This window comes from Perca fluviatilis, chromosome 4 (assembly GCF_010015445.1).
Source record: "Perca fluviatilis chromosome 4, GENO_Pfluv_1.0, whole genome shotgun sequence".
Taxonomy (NCBI): Eukaryota; Metazoa; Chordata; class Actinopteri; order Perciformes; family Percidae; genus Perca; species Perca fluviatilis.
In genome coordinates, this window is record NC_053115.1 from 23,472,407 (window position 1) to 23,488,004 (window position 15,598).

Here is a 15,598-nt window from a genome sequence, read left to right on the forward strand (position 1 = left end):
TTTTATTTTTTATTTCTTGTTTGTTTTTGTTTGTTAGTTTGCAAATGTTTGGACAGGTATGTTGTGTGCATGTTTTAAAACAGAATTACATCAAATGTGCATATCAGTGGTGGTAAGTAAGTACCTTGACTGTACTCAAGTGCTATACAGTAGTAAAGTACCATTTTTAGATACTTTACTTGAGTATTTCAGATACTTTATACTACATTTCAGAGACAAATTAAAAAAAAAATTCAATCCACCTAACAGCTGTAAGAGTTACTTTTCAGATTAAGACACCCAAAGCATGATCAAGTTCTAAAATGTGTTGCAGTTGTTATAGATTTAACTACCCAAAAGTATATAAAATGGTTAAAAGTGACCAGTAAACATTAGAATGCTGCTTACACATAATACATCAATACTATTCCAAGAGAGTATTTAATTAAATAATGTTAAATTATACTGTTATTTTTGGTATTTTACTACAAATACTTAAAAGCATTTACAATTATATATGTGGTACTTTTGAGAAGAAAGATGTGAAAGAAAGATGTGTAGCCTATATCTTCCACACGATAGGCTACTACGATAGCCTACTATACAAACATAACAGTATAACTAAACCATATTAATGTATCAAAGTATTATAGAAATATAGGCTATAGGAAAATCTAAATAAGAGATGACAACAAGAGAGTATGTAAGTGAAATAGCCACATCACTATTAAGGACCACTTATAATTTCGTCCAGTAAAATACCTGCTGATAGGTATAAAGCGTGCTAAAAGTCTTTAGGTGCGAAACGAAAAAGAGGCAGGCACCCAAGAAATACTAAACAAAGAAGTCCAACCAAAATCCAAGAGGTGGGACGTCACTATTGTGGCCCCCTTTTCCCAGAAGCTCGTCTTTCATTGGTCAGCGCCTAGTGCTCTGCCTTGTCTATTGGCTGGCTCGGCCGTCAGTTAAACACTGCCTGGCCGCTAACTGTTTCGCTGCATCGGGATCAGAGGACGAAAATCAAGTGAAACAAATCTCCTGACAGGAGAAAAGTTCATGCTGGAGTTTTCAAAGACCTCAGAGGGCCTTATGAAGGTAAGAAGACCCGCAGAAAACTGTTTTTGTGTCGGCGGTGTGAAGCTGGAGACGGCAATATGCAGTGTCTGACCGTGTTTTAGCCACTTTTGGTTCAAAAGAAAAGAAAAAAAGATGTAGCAAAAGCAGTCAAGGCTAGAGGCCGAGAACCATTTGGACTGTATCTTCTCAAGATTAAAAGTCCCGAAGATGCGTTTTGTTCGTGTACAAATGCATTAAAGATGTATCCTTAAAACATCTTTTCAGCGAAGAAGAGAGGCGACAGTGACTGTTTGATCTTCATGAGAGTGCTGATTGAATTAATTTACAGTGGCTCCAGTTGTTATTTACTCAGCAGTGTCAACACTCTAGTTTAATTGATTCGTGTTTTAATACGTTTTAAAGGCCAGACTGCAATAAAAGCAGTAGGCTATAGGCAGCAAGCTGATTGAGTAAGTAAGTGGCCCACACAAAAATTAGGTTGGCTACCAAATCCAATTTAGTATCCAGACTTGCATCTGGTCAGACAGCCTGATTACCAGAACACGGAAATTAAGCAGACTTCTCAGGCTGTAGGCTATACTTCCCCTCAGTTGGTCCTCATTTTGTTCGCCAAAGATGTTTCACAGTCTGTGACATGTATTCATGCACACATTGTATCCCCCCCCCCCTCCCTTACCAGTTCAACCAGGTGAAAGATGATGTGACTAAAAAGTATCTCATACTGTAGGTTCAGAGACAAGGCAATGTGTTACACCTTATGTGTTGGCTATATAAGAATCTTCTGTTGGATTGTAATCTGAAATATTGTCCACATTGTTAGTATAACTTTTGATTTAACTTGAGCAGTTGACTTAGAAACTGCCCTCAGACTAAGAAAAGGGAATTTTAATAGACTTTGATATGATTTGATGTGAAGGTGGTTTATTTTCCACTTCTAGGAGTCTTAAGCAGCTACTCACAAACCGAGGGCCTCTTTGTAATGGAGCCATGTTATTGCAGTAGGAGCTGCTATGTGTTTTTAATGAGTTTACAGTGTTGCAGACGAGGCACATGACTGACCAGGCTTAAAACAAACACGGATAAAAAGGATTATGGACACAGGGCTTTCGTCATCGGAAGTGGAGCTACCATGTGGGAATATTTGTATTTCCCATGCTATCGCTTAGTGTTTGTGTACCCCTATGATTACCAACTCTAATTCGGGGGGGATTAGGTGAAATAATATTTAAAAAAAATGATGAGGATCTAAACAAACGTGATGACACATGTAGGCTCCCGCTGGGCCAGACATTTCTCATAACACAGCACACACTCTTCGCTTAGTGATTACAGCTGCCTGTGAAATTAGCGAGCAAGCCTGTAAAAGCAAAACCGAGGGAGGTGCGTATGCTGTAGTTTAATTAGCATTTTACCCCTGTGGTTAAGCCACAGACCATGAGTGCTGGTGAGAGCAGAACTAAACACTCTTTGTGAGAGGACGCCGCTGTAGGGATTAGGCTGTAGGTGCAGTTCACCATGGTCGTGGCTCATTCCTCTTCTCACTTCTGCATACTGCTCTACATAAGTGTAACAGTATATTTAAGTGGTGGAAATATGCTCATTGCTATTCAGGTTTCTCTATCTCTGATGTTATTGAAGATGCCTAGGAAACATTGTAGCTACCATCTCTGATATAGGCCGGTGGCTCCTGTTTCTCACTATGCAACCAGCAAGCGATCAGCCCACCCCCTCTGGGTGACTTCATGATGTGGAAAGTTGTGGTGACCACAGCGTGCTCAGAACAGAGCCCGGGCCTGTTGAATAAATGCTAGATCACTGTGCTGTCTAGCAAACAGCAGTGAGCGAGATTTTTCAGATGCTTCAGCTGCATTTCAGAAGGAATATTTTTGGGATTCAAGCTAGAGTCTGCAAGTGCAGCGTACATCTGTCCTACACGTCCCACATGATGATCTGTAAAGGATGCTGCTTAGTGTAATACCATCAACAGCTTTGATCATATTTCAAAGAGGGGCCTGCATACGTTTTCTTGGCCAGAGTGCAGTTGGATGTTTGAGGTATGGATACCGCAGGGCTTGTCAGCAGAACCACACAGCTGTGAGATTAGAGTGCAGAGACACTACAAAGAGACCACATCACATTTCCAACACAAAATACCTTCCTACTGTCATTGGATCCATTATGACTTAACATGCAGTGGGAAAAACAAAACAAAGTGATATTATTTTTCACGCTGAACTTAAAAGTTAACTTATTTGCACACTATTTAAGAAAGATGATGTAAGAGTTTGGACGCTGGAAGCTGTCTTTTGTTTGATATGTGATCCATCTGTGCCTGATACACGTCAGCTTGTATTGTTGCCATGTTTGTGTCACGGCATTGTGCCGAAATATCCAAAACCTACTAGGAAAATGAAATGAGCAACTTTGGAGGAAAATTTTGCTCCCGTTGTTTAAGATGTAATATCCTCACATTCTTCTTGAGCTGTAACGCACAGCCTGACTGGTTAAATGGGTTTGTTAAGTAGTGCACTGCACCCAAAGTATGGTTTTCTTAGTTTCTTTTCATACAGGAGAAAAGTGTTACTACTACTATTTTGTACACTGGTTCTGTGCTGCAAAATTACCTCCTCCCAAGAAAATAACCACATATCCCCATAAAGCTCATAAATCAGTGGGCTAGATCAGATAGATCAGATGCCTGTCTGGATGTCTGATTTGGGGAAATAAGAAAACACAGGGCTTTGTTTCAAGATGGAATGAAATAACTTGAGAAATTATTGTGGGAAAACAGTTTGCTTTCCTAGTTTATTATATAGTTTCTCAGGGTTTTCTCCTTTGGAGTTGAAATAATAGAATAGAATGAATTAAGTACAGGTTAAGAAGATCTTCATTTGCATCAATAAAAAAGAAAAAAAAAATCTGAATTTAATTAGTCAACCAAGTTCTTTTCTTTCATCTTTTGCCCTCACAGTCCAAGCTGAATATGGAGAATTTGACCAAGCCAGAGTTGCTGATGCTTTTCAGCATCCTGGAAGGAGAGCTGGAGGCCCGGGACCTGGTCATTGATACCCTAAAGGTACCTATCAATGGAGCTGCTAACATCACTATAACATTTAAGTGATTCTCCGCACAAAATATGTCTTTTTAAATGGTCGACACACGATCTGTGCTGCCTGCACGATCCGTCATGCGCAAGATGTTCGTGCATGCGCAGATGATAATCCTGTTTTACCGAGGATACTGTCGGTACACGATCCGTTCTGCCTGCACGATCCGTTCTGCACATGCGCAAGATAATACTGTTACCGAGGATACGACCTGCACAATCTGTTCCACGCTAGCCTATGGCTAGCCTCCACCGGGAAGCTAACGTTAGTTTAGCTAACAGCTAATTCGGCTAACCGCTAGCTGACAGCTAGATTCAGTCTAAAATAATGTTAAGTCAAACTTAATGGGAGAAGGAGGCTAAATTAAGACTTTACAGTAATAACAATAAATACAAATATTGAGTGATTGTATTTTAAATGAGCACAAGTAAAGTAGAACTGACGTAACAGCTGTTATGTATGTTAACGTTTATTTTCAAGTTTTATTTTGAGGGTCTTTTAAAGTTATTACACGCTGTCTCAGCTAGCGGTTAGCTGAATTAGCTGTTAGCTAAACTAACGTTAGCTTGGCTGTCGACCGTAAGCGTGGAACAAATCGTGCAGGGTCGTGAATCCGTGTACAACAGCGCACGCGCGAACATTTTGCGCATGTGCAGAACGGATCGCGCATGTGTCGCGCATGTGCAGAACGGATCGTGTACCGACAGATACGACACTGCACGATCTGTTCCACGCTTCCGGTCGTAGTTGTAGCGGTCTGCCGTTAGCCAGCCTTACTTTGGCAGGATTAATGCTGCATTTCAATTACAGTAAAGGATTGGCAGGCTATTTTCCCACACTATGTGTTTTGCTGTGCTGTGTCCTGCAGCTCCACATACTCAAGCCTTCATACTATTTGGAAGGCCTTAAGGATGTTTTAAAACAGCTGCAAACTTACTTCAGTAACACTATGTCACTTTGACACTTTTAAATAACCACAAACCAAAGATTAGCAGTGAATATGCAACTTAATGATGGAGCATTTTTGCAATAGATGCCCCTACCTTTCTGAGACATTTATACAACACTACAGACTTTATTTTCACCATTAATATTGCAATTCACTGGTGTAAAATGCACCAATGAAAGAACAAACTGGAGAGGCAGCCAGCGAACTAGAGAGCAGCAATCTAAGAGAACCTGATGCTGAATGTTCATGTGTTGTGTCTAGACCACATTCCTACATCTCTCCTGGGATCTGGCCATCTAAGGCAAGAAGAGTTGCAGCACGCTGGGTGTCTGATGACTCAATGTGAGCGAGAGTAGGAGTGAACAAATAAACATTGGCCTTAACTGGAGCTTGAGGGGAATATGGCTGTGCTTCTTTCATAGCTCCACTGGCACAAACTGTTAACCCATTCAGGTCTGGGATTGGATCAATGCTTCAGTGTTAACTGTTACAGAGCTTTGATTAGGGGTATAATCACTGACCTGTAGGAAATTAATTGCAGGCAGTAAGTGAAAAATGATCTCTTCTCTACAGCAAAAAATACATGTTTTTCCAACGGTAAAACACAACTTCATACCGTTCTGCTGTTCAGGAATTGGCGATGTGGAATCTCGGGTCCCAACCTCACATGAAAGCAGATTATCATCAGTGAAACATCACCCCATATTTCTTTTGTTTTTAGCCACCTAGCAGCATGGCTCTATTGATGACAGCGTTTGTCTGTCGGTCCAGACTGAGTTATCTCAACAGCTATTGGATGGATTGCCATGAACCTTTATGCAGACATTCATGGTTCCCAGAGGATTAATTCTGCTTGATCACGTGACTTTTCATCTACAGTAGCACCACCAGCAGGGCAAAGGTTTCACTTATCCAGTGAAGTATCTCAGCAGCCACTGGATGGATTGGCCCAACAGTTTGTACAAACAGTCATTGTCCCCAGAGTCCAGAATCCTATTGACTTTGGTGATCCCCTGACTTTACCTCTAGCGCCACTATGAGGTTGACATTTGTGGTTTTGAGTGAGTGAATGGATGGATTGCCATACAATTTAAATGAAAAAATATATGTTCCCTTTAGGATTAACTGTAATATCTTTTGGTGATCCCTTTACTTTTCATCTAGCGCCATCATCAGGTCATATATTTAATTTGTCCAATGGTTTATAACCAAAATACCTGCAAAACAAATACATTCCCATCAGCCTGGTGCACATTAGACTAGGGATAGACAGATTATCTGCCCCTTTTTTTGGCAGTTTGCAAATAATTTGCCTGATAACGACAAAGTTAATAATTTAAAAAGTGCGCTTCTTTGGCTCCGCTACAGCTCTGTGTCTGTCCCTCTGCTTCGGTTTCACTCACCACTGAGTCTGATTTAATGCCCCGCCCACAACACTATCTGACTATCTTTTACTGGGTATCATGTTGAAAGTTTCTAATTCATTAAGTAATTGCTTAAAGCTTTTACATTTTTTAATTTTTATTGTAAATGCATATCAGTTCCAAATATTGGTAACGGTTTCAATAACTACTAATAATCGGTAATAGCCTTCAAAAACCAGTATCGGTCGATCCCTAAATTAAACGGCATGTTATCATGCTGATGTTTAGCATTTTGCTGAAAGTACTGCCATATCGAAGTACGGATTCACAGAGCTGCTAGGGTGGCTGTAGACTGAGTCATGTTCCAACAATAAGATTGCACATGGACCTACTCTACAGTAAGTAGAGAAGTAGGTCCAGTCGTGTTGCTCATATCTGTCTTAACTGAAGTGTTATCGCTACACAGTGTCACGTGAGAAATGTTTAGCTCAACCATAAATCACCATGGTAATAACACCAGTGCTCAATTCTTTGGTTTTCATGCCTTTGCTCATTTTTGCTCTACAGGATGTAAAGTACAGGATGTGAGGTTAATGATGCAGCTTTTCTATGGTACTCTATATTTAATTATGCAGAACTATCAATGGCATTCTAACTATCTGCTGCATTTTTCCCTCTGTGACTCACTTCTGCAGCTGCTCACACTGTGGCTTTCAAAAGGAAGTTAGTCTCTGGCAATGCTCGTATTTGGCACACAAAGCTCTGCAGTGATCCAGTAGTCCCTTTGCTTTGGGAAAGGAATATGAGTCTTTACTTTAAAGTTCAAAGAAGACTCAAATATGGAAATGAGCCTTTTAATTAACTGTCAAGTTCACATGGTGTGGTTGACTAGAGCTTCCCAAATGGATGTACTTTAAAAAAGTTTACCGTGTGTGGTCTTTGGTAATGGGGCAGTACTGAAATAGCCTTGTTTATAGTTTTGAGAAGCATCAGCTGATTGAATCATCGTCAGTTACTGTAGCATCCACAATCATGTGCTTATGATGCATAGTATTCTTCAGACATCCATTTCCTTTTCATTTAGTACATCGGGCATGAGCATTTCAGGGTATTTAGCAATCTGCCTATGCAGCTCTGAAATATATAGAAATCTAATCACCTTCCCTCAGTATTATACAGATCTTGTTGCCAACGTTGTGCAACTGGAAGAGTCCAGGCATGTGTCAGCAAAAGATAAACTGGATTGGAACCAGCGCAGCTATGGCACAAAGTCTTTCCAAGCAAAAGCACACAAGTTGCCAAGAACTGTAGCCAACAGACAAAAGTATGAATAATGGAGGTAGACTGTGATGCACAGCAGCCATGCACTGAATGTTTGTGGGCATTGTTAATGTATGGTATGCAATGAGTAAATTCTGGTAGATTTGGGTGTTGGGTATTAGGCTAAGTAATGTTGGAAATGTGTTTCCTGTAATCCCTCTTTTCACTTCCTCCACCCTCTCTGCAGCAGTGGAGGATTGATGCAGAGGAAAACAGCCTCCCTTTGTGTTGTGGAAGTCTGTCTGTGCATTGAAGGGCAGGGAAAAGAAGAGCTGAGAGAGTCACAGAGTCTGTGTTTATGAGTGAACCTTTGTGTAATAGGGGTCCTGTGAATTAGAATTAAAAATGAGCATTTAAAGGCCAATTATCCAGTTGTGAAAATGTGCACGGACTGAATACATTTTAAAATAACAAAGGAAAACAATGAACTCTCACACAAATCTACATTAAATCTGTTTTCTTGGTGTGTTTCAAAATGTTTCCCTATTGTATGAGCAATTGCTTACAAATTATGTTTTTTCTGTTAGTATTGCATGCAACTGCAGCAATGAAAGTCAGACTTGAGTATATATCCTTCAGCAATGTTCAGTCGGTGTCAAGAATGGAAACCTGATCCACGCGTATTTAATCTTCAACCGTAAACTGACACATAAAAGCAGACAGTCATTGACGGGAACAGGGATGAGCTGTCTGCTTAGTCTGCAGACAGAATTCTCTTTGAAGATTTCTCTTCAAAACTAGATATCTACAGTATGAAATCTAAAATCTTGCTCAATGTATTCCATTTTTAAGCTTAAGCGTTTTTATAAATCACAAGTATGCATTCAAAATAGATCTTTGGCAGACACAGGTCATGGTATTTTCTTAAAGTCAATTAGATGTGAAACCTGTATTTTATAAACCTAGTGAGGACAAAGGCTACATGCCACACTCATAACATATTTTACACCACACACAACACTTGTAGATGTGCTGTAGGGTAGCTGTAGATAGTGCCCATATTTAAATTCTCCTGGGCATCCCGTGTTTTCCTGTTTCACCCCTTCATGCTGTTTGATCCGCCTTCACGGTCCTCAGCGGACTGGATCAAGTAACAGCAGCCTTGCCCTACCCTCTTTGTGCCAGATGAGCCAATATTGTTGAAGATGACAATCCCAAAGCCTGTGATCTGTTGGTGACTACTGCTTTAACTTCTCTGTCTGCAGCCATCAATCGTCACTCCCTGTATCTTTCATGGCTTAACTCCAGTTGCTTAACATTAATCTGTCTTAGAACGTTAAATGTCAGTCATGTCAGAATGTCTCCATTACCGCAGCAAATGTTTGGCTTTCGAATCAATTATATATGCAGTCCTGGGAAATTATTTGTAAATTATTTCTCTTGACAATATTAGGGATGCAAACCTTATTAAGCAAGCAGACCAGGTTTCAGCCATGGGGACTGATCCACATTACATCCAGTTTCAGTTGTCAATGGCTGTACAAAAATTCAGTGACACAGCAACCCCTCATGTTATCTTACATACAAATGTTTTCAATATGGTCCACACATTAAGGTATACAGATTTTTAAATTAGGGAAAAACAAAGTACTGGCATCGAATCAGTACTTGGCATTGACTTATACTGTGAACTGAGGTATTGGTTGGATGAGTGAGTTTCTAATAAGAAAAAGTTAGACTGATGCATCTGTAGTTAAAGTAGTCATAGTTCTATGCCAGTAAAGTGCTGTTTTCTTTAGATTATATTAGATTCAACTTTATTGTCATTTAGCAGAGTCCAGGTACAGAGCCAATGAAATGCATCCAACCAGAAGTGCAAAAGAAGCATTAAATACCAAAGTGCAGGTTGAGTACAGTATTCTGTGCAGTTATGTAGACGATAGAGATTATGTACAACAGTGTATTTGAGAGGGATCATACAGTAGTTTACCTGTGTGCTCAGCTGTAACAACACAGAATCAACAGTTAAATGCTCTGTAAGAACAGTGACTCAGCTGAATATTGCTCTGCAGGCCCATCCACACTCTTGGCTTTACTTAAAACCTCTCAAGTAATCTTGGTATCAGTCATCAGGAGCTCTCTCCTCACCCTGCTAGAGAAGATACTGTTCTCTCTAATCTTTTGATCCTCTTTTGTTGGAACCTCACAAAGACACATTGCCAGTTCCGCTGTTAGCCCTCATGCTCTCTCCCTCTCTCTCACTTCAGCCCCTTTTCACGGCAGGCCCAAAGGCTTCTGCTGAACCTGAAATGTCTCGCTGCTATTATCCCTCCTTTGTCATGAGTTAAACAGAGAACAGGTCTGCCTTGGCCAATGTCCAGTCCAGAGCAGCTGTCATGCTAAAGATAGACAGACACACACCATCTGTTGCTTCTTCCTCCTGCTAGCACTCTCTTGCATTTTTATGCATTTCCTCTCCCTCTCTTCCCCTTCCTTTATCTACAGATCGTTCACCACTCTAGTATTAAGAGATGCTGATCATGGTGTGTGGAACGCAGTATTTGATTTCCTGTTCAAATGTGAGAGAAATGACAGCAGCATGTGTTAACGTTAATCATAATTGTCAGGGATTAGAACTATCCAATTATATCATAATAACTTCAGAGTTCAGTGGTGTGGATGTCAGGTTTTTTTTTTTACTTAATAATAATGACTGCTAAAATAAACCAATCCATTGTATAGTACCTTGATTGGCACTAAACACAAAGTACAATTGAGGCTGACAGGACTGTTATTAGTTTTGCAGGTATTTGTTCATAAACCAAAGTATTGGACAAATTTAAAATGGGCCCTGACAATGGCGCTAGCTGAAAAGTTAAAAGGTAACCAAAGGTATTATAATTCATCCTGAATGGGTCATGCATGTGTGTTCCGAAAGTCAGGGAAACCATTGAATATTTGAGATAATTTCTGGATGAGTGAAAACTTTGACCTGCTGGTGGCGAAAAGTCAGGGGACTTAAGTTATTAGGATGAATCCTCTGGGGAATGTCTGTACCAATTTTTTTTTTTTTGGCATAACATCTAATAATTGTTGAGATCTTTATTTCTGTTTGGACCAAAGATTTGGACCAACTGAGCGACAGACATTGTCATCCCTAAAGCCACACCGCTAACATGGCTAAAAATGTCTATTCGGAAAAAAGGTATATACAGGAGTCAGCAGCTAGTACCAGCTGAGACAGTCTGAGGAGCCAGAAAAGTGATCCAAGAGAAGATTCAAATACTAGGACCAAGTTACAATCCTTCTGTAAACAAGGATATTCATGCAAGAGCACACATAAGCTAAGAAATTCCACTGAGTAACAATTACTACCACATAACCTTTAGACAGCAAATCTACTGTAATTAGATAACCAATCACTGTTCCTCTCAGTGCTCCATCTCACTCTTGTCCTCTCTTCAGGCCCAGCGTAAAGAGCTGTTTATCCAGGAGCGCTATGGCAGGTACAACCTCAGCGACCCCTTCCTGGCCTTGCAGAGGGACAGTGAGATTGTCGGGGACCAGAACAAGGACCCGGGCTGTTCCTCCCCCACCTCCAACCCTCTGGTGGTTCTCAAACTGGTGGTGAGCCACTGCAGGAGGATGCAGGAGAAGATGTTGGCCCAGCTGGCTGCAGCGGAAAGCAGGCACAGAAGGGTGGGTGTGGATGTATGGTTCTTAATTCAGGGGAGGCAGAAATGAGCTGGTGGACATATGCAGATTAAAAAAAAAAAATCAATTGGGCAACATAAAAATTAAAAAAATGGCCTCAGTGGTGGGAAATATAGAAAAACACAAATGCAACCAGCAAAGTGCAATGAGGATTTCTTTTCTGAAAGTATACAAGATATAAAAACGGCTGGCAACAAAAACTTGTTACACAAAACTAATGTGATTAAATCATCCCTCTTCATCTCACACCTTTTTGTTTCCAAAATGTTTTTTTTCTTCCAGGAACAGCAGAATAACATTAAAAACAGCATTGTTTTCAGCAAGAGGCACTCACACATTCAAAAGTACTTCATAGGTGCAGGGTAAAAGACACCAACAAAGAATACTAAATACCTACACTCTGATGTCATGTTCCCAGTTTTTCTTTTGTTTGATGTGAGCTTGAGGTTAGAGTGTGAACAGACTAATATTTATAGACCGTGATGTAACACAACACTGAGTTAAACATATATGCAAGGACAATTATATGCCTAATCAGTGTGATCACAAAATTCCTGTTTCAAAATTTCATGTTAATATCAAATTAGTTTGACATAAAACTCATCGGTAACTAGAGGCAGATTTTAAAACTTTGCTGTGCTTACTGACGGCCTTCTATTGTTTTTGGTATACATTTAAATTACTGTTGCAAACAATGATTCCCATTGCATCTTTTGGAACTGTACAAACACAGAGCTCTCAGTCATCTTTAGGCTTTGTAAAACCACAGAGTGAAGACTATACTTTTCTCTGCAGGCGGGCCGAACACAGTACTCATTTAGATGAGCTCGACTGCGTAGCTGTTTAGCTTAACTGCCATCAGCAATTTTACTTACAATGTAGTAATCATATTGCTCCAAAATAACTGCTATTGGCCGTAATATCAAGCAGCCCAAACCCATGCGAGATCCTTTCTCTCCTGACTCGCTGTCTCCCTGCTGTGTTTGCTTCAGGTCATTGCAGATCTGGAGGAGGAACAGAGGAGGCACGCTGAGGACACTGCCGAGGGAGATGATGTCACTTACATCCTGGAGAAAGAGAGGGAGCGCTTACAACAACAGGTGCCCACTAATTAATAGTGACGTGGACTGCACTGTAAATATTTGTCCAAAATGTACAGTATTAATAAAATGTGAGTCAATGAGTGATTGGTGGAGCTTTAAAAGAACTGGGGTCAAAAGTTTTGACGTACACTGTAACCATCCACACCGTCTCAAGCAAAACAGTGTTTACTATGTCTGACACGTTCGTTTCATAGGTGTCTCGTCTCTGTCTTTGTAGCTGGAGTTTGAGCGGAGTCAGGTCCGGCGGTTGGAAAAAGAACAGCGTCGGATTACTGACCAGCTAGAAGAAGAACGGGCTCAGCACAAACAGCTCTCCTGCGCTTTGGCCAAAGAGTGCAAGTGGGCAAGTGCCAGGGCTCTAGAGGAGGGTCACCGGCTGACGGAGCTGAGCCGTAAACTTGACAAGGTATTAACATTTTTAATCCAAGCTGGGCAATTTAGTTTCTTTCGTTGTGATGAATGCTGGGCCTGGTTATATTTTGCACACTTGGCGAACACGGACCTTTCCCTCACGCAGGAGAAGGAGGCTTGTCAGGCACTGAGAAACGAGCTGGAGGATGAGAGGAGGCGAGCTCTGAGAATGGAGGCCAGGGTGGAGGAGCAGCTGGCCGAGTTTGACACGGAGCGAGAGCAGCTCCGCTCACGTCTGAAGAAGGAGGAAGCTCACTGCTATCAGCTACAACAACAGGTGTGAACACTTAAACACATTCATCAGGCAGGTGGCATTACATAGCACAGTTTGCATACTGTAACTACCTCAAGGTATCGGGCTCAGTGGGAGAAAACGAGCTTGCTTGGAATTAATCTCTTTCTCCATTTTCTGATCAGGTAGAGGAGCTGAAGAGGACGCTGGTAGAGGTGAATATGATGAGAGATGTTAGGGAGGCAGTTACAGCTCCAGTAGAGGCAGTAGGAAAGGAGTGGGCCACGAAAGTTCCTCCAGCAAAGACAGCAGTAGACAGTATTACGGTGGAGGACGTTGAGGAAGACCTAAACCCGCAACCTGTGCAGCCAAAAGTCAACGGTCACCACTGTCCTATGGAGACCAATGAGCACCACGGCCCAAACAACGCCCTCCCAGATAACATCATTGTACAGAATGGGAATGAGAATTCTCCAATTCATCAGAGCCAGACATCATTCTCCCCCTGCAGTGCCACCCCCTCCACTCTTCCTCCTTCCTCCCCATGTGCTTCGCCTGTCCTTGCGAAACGCCCACCAGGCAGCCCGAGCCCTGGCAGCTACCAGTCTCCCTACCAGGCCGGGATCAACCAGCGCTTCCACGCTGCTCGTCACCGGTTCCAGGGTACCATTGACCCAGAGCCTCCGTCCCAGGCCACACAGCCTGCTCTCCCCCTCTCACCAAAGGATGTCTCCCCTGTGACCAGCAGCTCGTCCCTAGAAGCCAGCCCAGTCAAGCAGATGGCCCGCAGCACAGTCACTCAAGTCCTGTCTCGCTTCACCACCGTACAGCAGAGCGCCACACCGAAGCTCGCCACACCGAACAATTCACCCTTCGGTACAGACTACCGCAGCCTGGCAGCGCCTTTGTCTCCAGTCATCGGAAGGGCCGCAGGAGCACTTCCGCAGGGGATCCGATCACCCACTATCCCCAGGGCAGACAGGGGCAACCCTCCACCCATCCCCCCTAAGAAGCCCGGTCTGGCCCAGGCCCCTCCCTCCCCGGCAGCAGTGCCCAGGTCTGCCAGCCACTTCTCTGACAGCCCCCTCTCTGCCAGCTGTGGCCTCACCTCCAGCCAGGAGGGAGTCAAAGAACTGGACATGGTGGTTTCTTCTAACTAACTGATCATTTGATTGGTCAATGAATGAGTTAGCTGCTGCTCTGCTTGTGACACGATGGTTGAATCCACATCTCATAATCATGATTGTTGAGATATTGTTTTGTACATGACAGGATTTATATGATGTGCTTATTTGAACAGAGGTCCCTTCAAACACTGTTATAATTGTATTTATTAAATTTGTTTTGGTATGCGCTGAGGCACTATTTTAGATAGTGGTTAAAGAGCTGGTACTAGTGAAGAGTTACAACTGATAGTTTGAGTTTCAAATTAGGGTTGTGCGATATTGAAATCCCCTCTACTGACGATATAACTTTAACAACGATATAAGAAATTATCGTCCCAAAAACAATATAAATATCTATTGACTGGAGACTCATACAGTACAGTATGTTGCAATACCCATAAGTGGACAATGTATAGGCAGTAAACGCTATTTTACAAAAGGGCATGCAGAGATCAATGAATCAAATCAATCAACCGGTTATTTTATTCAGTAACGCATTTATCAACATTGATGTTTGGAATGAGGATAACAGATACAGTTATCGCGGCCAACCAATATGCGTTAAAAGATAATCTCATCATATCACCCAGCCTATTTCAAATGTGCCGATACTGTATGTTGGGCACACCCTACTGTTATGGTATATTTAGTCTTTTTTTATGGTATCATATTTCCAAAGAATACAAATCAGTTTATCACCTGAAGAGGTATTATGTTTCTCTAGTATGTTGCTCGTTATTACAACAAATACTGTAATCTTCAGACCAAATGTAACAAGTAGTCCTTGGACCAATGTATGTCTCATTTCATGTCTTGTGTATATGGACATAGCGGTCGTTTTTATAAAAATGTATAGTTCATTTTATAAATGTTCCTTAGTTATTAATGTATAATAGTTTTACACAACAGGTAATCTAATCAGTGTTGTACTGAGCTTTGTTCATGTATTACTTTAATGTTGCATTGTTATGATAATCTTAAGGCTCAGAATGTATGCAGGTGCCATTGTACTCTTCTAAGGATTAGTGATTCTGATGAATGTCATGTCTTTGTCATTTATAAGAAATCATTATAAAACACTCAAGTATGTTTTAGTCAACCATGGCTTTGATTAATTTCATAACAACTGTTGTGTTGGTTATCTCTACTTTTTAATCAGATCCTTTACAGTACTTTAAATGCTGGGAAGTGATGGATAAAATAAATGAATCCCAAAGTTTGTCACGTATTCATAAC

General features: G+C 41.4%; 2 protein-coding genes across 3 annotated transcripts in view; one reads left to right on the plus strand and one right to left on the minus strand.

Annotated features, from left to right (window-relative positions):
• LOC120557287 (potassium voltage-gated channel subfamily D member 3-like) overlaps positions 1-15,598 on the minus strand; it is a 139,945-nt gene that overhangs the window by 101,472 nt on the left and 22,875 nt on the right. The gene's annotated exons all lie outside the window — the stretch shown is intronic.
• cttnbp2nla (CTTNBP2 N-terminal like a) lies at positions 942-15,581 on the plus strand. Of its 2 annotated transcripts, XM_039797464.1 has the most exons (7): positions 942-1,074; positions 4,028-4,132; positions 11,202-11,435; positions 12,443-12,550; positions 12,771-12,959; positions 13,071-13,241; positions 13,382-15,581. In XM_039797464.1, exons 1-7 carry the CDS (start codon positions 1,036-1,038, stop codon positions 14,354-14,356), a joined length of 1,821 nt encoding a protein of 606 aa, XP_039653398.1. In that variant the 5' UTR covers positions 942-1,035; the 3' UTR covers positions 14,357-15,581. The 2 variants fall into 2 exon arrangements, with proteins under 2 accessions (XP_039653398.1, XP_039653400.1); XM_039797466.1 differs by lacking the exon at positions 4,028-4,132 and having other exon boundaries at positions 949-1,074.